The following is an 8,248-nucleotide window of genomic DNA, read 5'->3' as shown; positions in this document are numbered from 1 at the left end:
TGTGATTATTATTTTCATTATTTTATATTTATATATTATCTTAACAATGTGTTCTGTGTATATCTAATTTTTTATTTTTGTATTATTATTCGTTTTTATTATTATATATACACTTTTTATTATTGTATTTTAATATTCTGAATATACATTAACAGATATACATTTTTAATTTAAATTTTTTTTCTTTTCTTTCCCTCCCCCTCTTCATCTCTCACTGTCCCTCATGTACCGCTTGAATATCACTCATCTGTCTTGTTATTTCTCACTGATAAAAAAAAAAAAAAAAAAACATAATTTAAAAATGCATTTTTTATTTGCTCTGGCTTTTCTTCTAATATTGAAATGTATTTAATAATCTGAAAAATTTAAGTCTGAAAATTATGCTAAATAAAATCATACACAGCAAGTAAAATTTTAAAAATTAAAAAAAAAAAAAAAAAAGTTGCTGTCAACAACCTGCAGCTGGTCTGAATGTCACTGGAGCGTTGCCGTAGAAACATTCCCAGTGTGTTTGAGCAGTTTGCAGAAGGTTTGACCTTTAAACCAAAGAAACGGCCTACAGTTTGTGTCCAGGACTCTGGTTTTGTTGCAGTGGCTTCAAACAGGGTTAGAATTCTGGTGTCATGATGCTAAACACTCTTTATTCTACGTCTTAATTCACCTTTAATTATTTATTCTGTCTTCTGTTTAACATAGAGAGAGCTGAGATCAGTTACTTTTCCACCAATAATCACATAAATTTCTCCACTGGAGCTGAAAATAAGATGGCAAACTATTCCATAACATGTCTGATTGCTCCTTTAATGCCCTTTCAAAGCTGCACTCTGCAACACTTGAGGCCACTCCTCCTGATGTTTGATCGCTGACAGGAGACCCGCCCACACAGCCAGAGACTCGGGAGCACAGAGGCGGATGTGCGAGCGCTCCCTCTGGAGAAAGCCGCCACTTTTCCAGCCTTAGATCTTTTCCCTCGCCTCTCCTCAGATAGAAAACATCCTCAGAGCTCTGATTTCTTCTCTCTGTGCAGCTTTTTCAAACTTTTGCAGAGTGCAGATTTAAAGCAAACCCCCATAAAGACCAGACCCTCTCCTATTTTTATATAAAACAACACAAACCCCCAGACCCTGACTGACTCCACGCTCGCCTGCATGATAAGGCTGTCCTTTTCTGTGATGCTGATGTTCATGTGTCCTCCGGCTTCCTCTCAAGTTTGTTTCTGAGGACGGCTCAGTTGAACGCCTCCTTGTTGATCCACATCAGGGTCCTGGTCTCGTTGGGCTTGCATTCATAGTCGATGCTGGTGAATTTGTTGCCGAACTGGCAGTGCTCCCTCTTGTAGTAGTTGTAGTATTTGGCCTGCCAGACCGTCTCGAACGTCCCGGCCTTGTTGAACTGTTGAACAGACGGAGGAAACGGCAGCTTAGAGGAGACGTTTGATGATAAAGACACATTTTTAGAGTTTCTACCTATGCATAGGTTTAGCTGTCCGGAGCAGTGGTTCTTAACTGCTGGGTCGGGACCCTAAAGTGGATCAGAGCTTTTCCTAGTGGGTCACAAAGGTGTGCCAGGAAAAACTGTCCATGATGGTCGAAGTCAGGGGCGTCAGACACAGCAGGGCCCGGATTCAGAGTTTAAGTCTAACCTGAGAGCCTAACAGGGTCAACATTAAACCAAAAACCGTCTAAATCGTTTTCACCACTGATTAATTAAGGGGGAAAAACTAATGATAAATGATTGTGACATTAAAAAAGTCCAAATTAATTCAAAGGTTCAAAATCTCAGACAAATGTCAAACTTGTGAGTTCAAAAGGTCAAAATACATGATAAATTTAAAATCATCAGTTTAAAAGGTCAAAATATGGGATAAAATTTAAAATCATCAGTTTGAAAGGTCAAAATACAAACCTAAAATTAAAAAAGATTAGTTTTAAATGTCAAAATATGGGATAAAATTTGAAATCACAAGTTTTAAAGGTCAAAATACAAAGCTACAATTAAAAAAATGAGATGTAAAAATCAGAATATGAAATAAAATTCAAAATCATGAGTTTTATAAGTTCAAAATATGAGAATAAATTCGAAATGATTAGTTTTAAATTGTCAAAATATGACAAAATTCAAAATCATGAGTTTTAAAAGATCAAAATATATAATAGAATTGAAAAATAATGAATTAAAAAGGTCAAAATATCTGAAAAAATTTAAACTCATCAGTTTGAAAGGTCAAAATACAAACCTAAAATTAAAAAAAGAGGAGTTTAAAATGTCAAAATATGAGGTAAAATTTAAAATCATGATTGAAAGGGTCAGAATATGAGATAAAATTCAGAATCATGAGTTTTAAAATTTCAAAATACAAGAATAAATTCAAAATCATGAGTTTTAAAAGGCCAAAATATATGATAGAATTTAAAATCATGATTTTAAAGGTCAAAATAAGGATTATAATTTTAAAATCATTAGTTTTAAGTGTTAAAATACAAACTTAGAATAAGAAAAGCTGAGTTTAAAATGTCAAAATATGAGATAAAATTCAAAAGCATGAATTTTCAAAGGTCAAAATATATAATAAAATTTATACTCATCAGTTTAAAAGGTCAAAATACACACCTCAAATGAAAAAAGATGAGTTTGAATTGTCAAAAAATGAGAAAGAATTTAAAATCATGATTTTAAAAGGTCAAAATAAGGATTACAATTTTAAAATCATGAGTTTTAAATGTTAAAATATGAGATAAAATTCAAAAGCATGAGTTTTAAAAGGTCAAACTATGGGATAAAATTTAAAATCATAAGTTTTGAAGGTCAAAATTACACATCTATATTAAAAATCATTAGTTTTAAAAATCAAATTATGAGATGAAATTCAGAATCATGAGTTTTAAAGGTTAAAATTTGAAATAAAAGATGAAATCATGAGTTTAAAAGGTCAAAATCTGAAATAAAAGATGAAATCATGAGTTTAAAAGGTCAAAATCTGAAATAAAAGATGAAATCATGAGTTTAAAAGGTCAAAATCTGAAATAAAAAATTGAAATCATGAGTTTTAAAGGTCAAAATGTGACTGAAATATTGAATGGTGACTCTGAGATCAACAGGTCAAAATCATAAGTTCAACTCATAACTGTGTGCAAAACTGAAAATATGACAGCCCTGGTCTAAGCAGACACATATTATTTTACACTTTTCCCCCATCATAATGGTTGTAATGTTTTGGTCATATTGTCAACATCTTCACTTATTTATCTTCCTTTCTGGGGGGAAAATTAATTTTAATCTCTCATTTAAGTGGTTTGTTTCTGTAGATATCATGAAAACAACCAAAATGTACACGTGACCATGGGGAACTAACACAAACTAAAGCCAGCACAAAAACATCAGTAAATGAGTGTGTGGTAGACGATTTCTTTGCTGTAACAATGCTTCTATGAAATAAATCTGTTTATTCCTTTAAATGGAGTCACGTGTGTGAGGATCATGCCTTTGTGGGATGAGCAGCAGAGCTGAGGATGAGGGCTGGTCCATGAAAAAAGTTCCAAATCTTCTCTGTAAAGGTTTAGATGATGTGACCGAGAGAACAGCTGTTTAGAGCTGGTTTAAACGGGGTCAAAAGCCCCTCTGGTGCTTGATGCACCAACATTTTGACCAACGCCAACATAAACGTCTACTGTAGACCAAAGAGGACTGTATGAGAAGGGCCGGACATGTGACCTGTAAATGACCTGCTCCTTTGAAACGTCCCGTCACCTTACCTCGATGCTGACTTGGACGGGTTGCCGGTCTCCGCTCTTGGTGTGTGGGACGTCGTCGGTGACGTACTGGCCATGGTAAACCACCGACTCCTCGTCTCTGGACTGCTGCTCCAGAGGGAAGATGATGCCCCCGATGTTCATGTTACTGTGAGGAAGAAGAGAAAGGAGTGGTTTCATTACAGGGAGGATTCTGCTGAAGAATAATTTGACCTTTTCAGTCTCTAAATGACTGAAATGTACAGAAAGCTTTGGATTTCCTTCAGCCTGCAGCTGTGAAACCGGCTGTAATGGCTGCACCCTCATCTGCATCAGCACAGGCATATGAACTGACTTCTGTTGTCCTGTCCTTATTTTTCTGTTACTGCCTTTAAATTCAAAATGAGCTGATATTTTTCATGAAATTGTTTAATGTCTCAGTTTCAAAATCTGATATTTTGTTTCTATTGTAGGTTAAATTTGGGTTTATGAGATTTAACAGTCGTTGATTGCTGTTTTTATCATTTTTACACAGCGACCCAACTTTTTTGGAAACGGGAATTTTATATTATATTTTATCACATTATTTTATTCTATTTTATCTTTCCAATCATCCATCTTCTTCCACTTATGTATTTTATTTTATGATATTATATTACATTATATTTTATCATATTTTGTTTTATTTTATCATCTTATATTATATATTTTATTTTATTTTATCATTTTATATGATATACTAAATTTTATTTACTATATTTTATTCTAATATATTATATTATGTTATATTATATTATTTTATATTATATCATACTATGTTGTTTTATATTATATTATTATATCATAAATTTGAAAAGCTCCTGCCAATCTCTGCTCTTATTTTGGAAAGCTCCTGCTCATCTCTGCTCTTATTTTGAAAAGCTCGTGCCCATCTCCGCTCTTATTTTGAAAAGCTCATGCCCATCTCTGCTCTTATTTTGAAAGCTCCTGCTCATTTCTGCTCTTATTTTGAAAAGCTTGTGCCCATCTCTGCTCTTATTTTGAAAAGCTCGTGCCCATCTCTGCTATTATTTTGAAAAGCTCGTGCCCATCTCCGCTCTTATTTTGAAAAGCTCATGCCCATCTCTGCTCTTATTTTGAAAGCTCCTGCTCATTTCTGCTCTTATTTTGGAAAGCTTGTGCCCATCTCTGCTCTTATTTTGAAAAGCTTGTGCCCATCTCTGCTCTTATTTTGAAAAGCTCGTGCCCATCTCTGCTCTTATTTTGAAAGCTCGTGCCTATCTCTGCTCTTATTTTGAAAAGCTCGTGCCCATCTCTGCTCTTATTTTGAAAGCTCCTGCTCATCTCTGCTCTTATTTTGAAAAGCTTGTGCCCATCTCTGCTCTTATTTTGAAAAGCTCGTGCCCATCTCTGCTCTTATTTTGAAAAGCTCGTGCCCATCTCTGCTCTTATTTTGAAAGCTCCTGCTCATCTCTGCTCTTATTTTGAAAAGCTCGTGCCCATCTCTGCTCTTATTTTGAAAAGCTCGTGCCTATCTCTGCTCTTATTTTGAAAAGCTCGTGCCCATCTCTGCTCTCACTCTGAAAAGCTCGTGCCCATCTCTGCTCTTATTTTGAAAAGCTCGTGCCCATCTCTGCTCTTATTTTGAAAGCTCCTGCTCATCTCTGCTCTTATTTTGAAAAGCTCGTGCCCATCTCTGCTCTTATTTTGAAAAGCTCGTGCCCATTACTGCTGTTATTTTGAAAAGCTCGTGCCCATCTCTGCTCTTATTTTGAAAGCTCCTGCTCATCTCTGCTCTTATTTTGAAAAGCTCGTGCCCATCTCTGCTCTTATTTTGAAAAGCTCGTGCCCATCTCTGCTCTTATTTTGAAAGCTCCTGCTCATCTCTGCTCTTATTTTGAAAAGCTCGTGCCCATCTCTGCTCTTATTTTGAAAGCTCGTGCCCATCTCTGCTCTTATTTTGAAAGCTTCTGCCCATCTCTGCTCTTATTTTGAAAAGCTCGTGCCCATCTCTGCTCTTATTTTGAAAGCTCGTGCCCATCTCTGCTCTTATTTTGAAAGCTTCTGCCCATCTCTGCTCTTATTTTGAAAGCTCGTGCCCATCTCTGCTCTTATTTTGAAAAGCTCGTGCCCATCTCCGCTCTTATTTTGAAAAGCTCATGCCCATCTCTGCTCTTATTTTGAAAGCTCCTGCTCATTTCTGCTCTTATTTTGAAAAGCTTGTGCCCATCTCTGCTCTTATTTTGAAAAGCTTGTGCCCATCTCTGCTCTTATTTTGAAAAGCTCGTGCCCATCTCTGCTCTTATTTTGAAAGCTCGTGCCCATCTCTGCTCTTATTTTGAAAAGCTCGTGCCCATCTCTGCTCTTATTTTGAAAGCTCCTGCTCATCTCTGCTCTTATTTTGAAAAGCTTGTGCCCATCTCTGTTCTTATTTTGAAAAGCTCGTGCCCATCTCTGCTCTTATTTTGAAAAGCTCGTGCCCATCTCTGCTCTTATTTTGAAAGCTCCTGCTCATCTCTGCTCTTATTTTGAAAAGCTCGTGCCCATCTCTGCTCTTATTTTGAAAAGCTCGTGCCTATCTCTGCTCTTATTTTGAAAAGCTCGTGCCCATCTCTGCTCTTATTTTGAAAAGCTCGTGCCCATCTCTGCTCTCACTCTGAAAAGCTCGTGCCCATCTCTGCTCTTATTTTGAAAAGCTCGTGCCCATCTCTGCTCTTATTTTGAAAGCTCCTGCTCATCTCTGCTCTTATTTTGAAAAGCTCGTGCCCATCTCTGCTCTTATTTTGAAAAGCTCGTGCCCATTACTGCTGTTATTTTGAAAAGCTCGTGCCCATCTCTGCTCTTATTTTGAAAGCTCCTGCTCATCTCTGCTCTTATTTTGAAAAGCTCGTGCCCATCTCTGCTCTTATTTTGAAAAGCTCGTGCCCATCTCTGCTCTTATTTTGAAAGCTCCTGCTCATCTCTGCTCTTATTTTGAAAAGCTCGTGCCCATCTCTGCTCTTATTTTGAAAGCTCGTGCCCATCTCTGCTCTTATTTTGAAAGCTTGTGCCCATCTCTGCTCTTATTTTGAAAAGCTCGTGCCCATCTCTGCTCTTATTTTGAAAGCTCGTGCCCATCTCTGCTCTTATTTTGAAAGCTTCTGCCCATCTCTGCTCTTATTTTGAAAGCTCGTGCCCATCTCTGCTCTTATTTTGAAAGCTTCTGCCCATCTCTGCTCTTATTTTGAAAGCTCGTGCCCATCTCTGCTCTTATTTTGAAAAGCTCGTGCCCATCTCTGCTCTCACTCTGAAAAGCTCGTGCCCATCTCTGCTCTTATTTTGAAAAGCTCGTGCCCATCTCTGCTCTTATTTTGAAAAGCTTCTGCTCATCTCTGCTCTTATTTTGAAAAGCTCGTGCCCATCTCTGCTCTTATTTTGAAAAGCTCGTGCCCATCTCTGCTCTTATTTTGAAAAGCTCGTGCCCATCTCTGCCTTTATTTCGGGTCTCATTCATCGTTTGAACCTCCTGCTTGGCTCCGCCCTGATAAACCTGCCTGCTCTCACTGACTAATCCATCGACTCCTTGCTCTCTGTGTTTGTGTTACTGCATCAGCTGACGCTTCCTGTCTCCCCAGCGATGAGAAAAACATCACACATGATCCACCGGTCATGATTTATTCACACAGAGATCGGGTGCTGGAGGGCCTGTAGGATGGAGGCCTCACATGCACCGATCCTACCGCCTCATTCCTCTGAATAGATGATAATAACCTCAGGACTCATCCCTGTCATCGTTACTGCTATGAGTGTATAAATTAACGCTCCGTGTGCCGTCCTGAAAAAGACAGAAATGATCAAATAGTGGTCCAAAGAGGACTCTCCTTACGTAGCCTCGACGGTTCCGGGCTTCATCACCACCTCGATCTTGTATTTGGAGCCTGTGAGCAGTTTGATGGTCCTGCTCTGGCCGAAGCGGGTCCCGTCCACCTTGAAGAAGACGGGCCCCTCGTTGGGCTGGATCTTCAGGGAGATGGAGATGTTGATGATCGGGGGCACGTTGTCCATGGTCCGGCCTGCTGCTGCCTTTATACGGGGTCACTGTGGTCCAGAGCTGGGGGAGGACGGTGGAGGAGGATGCGCTGATGCTGAGGAGAGAGGAGGCGGGGCCACAGACGAGCTGGGCAGAGCGCGACTTCCGGCTCTTTCAGAATAAAAGCGGAATTGTGACGGCCTAGTTAGCAGTGATCCGGATCGTTAGTCTCAGGTCCCACAGGGTTCTTCATTCAGAAGCATTTGGGTTCCATTATATCAGAAGAAGACGGAGATTTGTTAACTTACGATTAATTTCTGCTAGAAAGCCTGCAGATCTGCTGCAGACGTCCATACACGCATGCGCACTTAGACGTCTCAGCTGTTGCCCAGTTGATCTAGAGAAGTGGTTCTCAACCTTGGGGTCGGGACCCCCTTGGGGGTCGCGAGACACCGAGAGGGGGTCTCCAGATTTCCTAAAAACCTAAGATTATTTTTAGAATTCCACTGTT

At 38.7% G+C, this 8,248-nt stretch overlaps 1 protein-coding gene across 1 annotated transcript; it reads right to left on the bottom strand.

The window, feature by feature from the left end:
• Positions 1-327: 327 nt before the first annotated feature.
• Positions 328-7,841, bottom strand: cnrip1a (cannabinoid receptor interacting protein 1a). The gene is made up of 3 exons (XM_041785973.1): positions 7,594-7,841; positions 3,753-3,897; positions 328-1,392 (listed from the first exon to the last, which is right to left on the bottom strand). The coding sequence occupies exons 1-3, from the start codon at positions 7,770-7,772 to the stop codon at positions 1,228-1,230; spliced, it is 489 nt and encodes a 162-aa protein (XP_041641907.1). The 5' UTR covers positions 7,773-7,841; the 3' UTR covers positions 328-1,227.
• Positions 7,842-8,248: the final 407 nt, after the last annotated feature.

This window comes from Cheilinus undulatus, linkage group 4 (genome assembly GCF_018320785.1).
Source record: "Cheilinus undulatus linkage group 4, ASM1832078v1, whole genome shotgun sequence".
In the NCBI taxonomy this organism is placed as follows: Eukaryota; Metazoa; Chordata; class Actinopteri; order Labriformes; family Labridae; genus Cheilinus; species Cheilinus undulatus.
Note: the sequence above shows the minus strand (reverse complement) of the source record. Positions and strands in the feature narration are given on the sequence as shown.

What these genes read in the sequence shown, in the direction of transcription:
- cnrip1a (XM_041785973.1), bottom strand. Translation starts at nt 7,772, where the DNA reads ATGGACAACGTGCCCCCGATCATCAACATCTCCATCTCCCTGAAGATC. An exon ending in CCCGGAACCGTCGAGGCTAC is followed by an intron (nt 3,898 to 7,593) that starts GTAAGGAGAGTC and finishes TCTTCCTCACAG; the next exon opens with TAACATGAACATCGGGGGCA. An exon ending in CCGTCCAAGTCAGCATCGAG is followed by an intron (nt 1,393 to 3,752) that starts GTAAGGTGACGG and finishes TCTGTTCAACAG; the next exon opens with TTCAACAAGGCCGGGACGTT.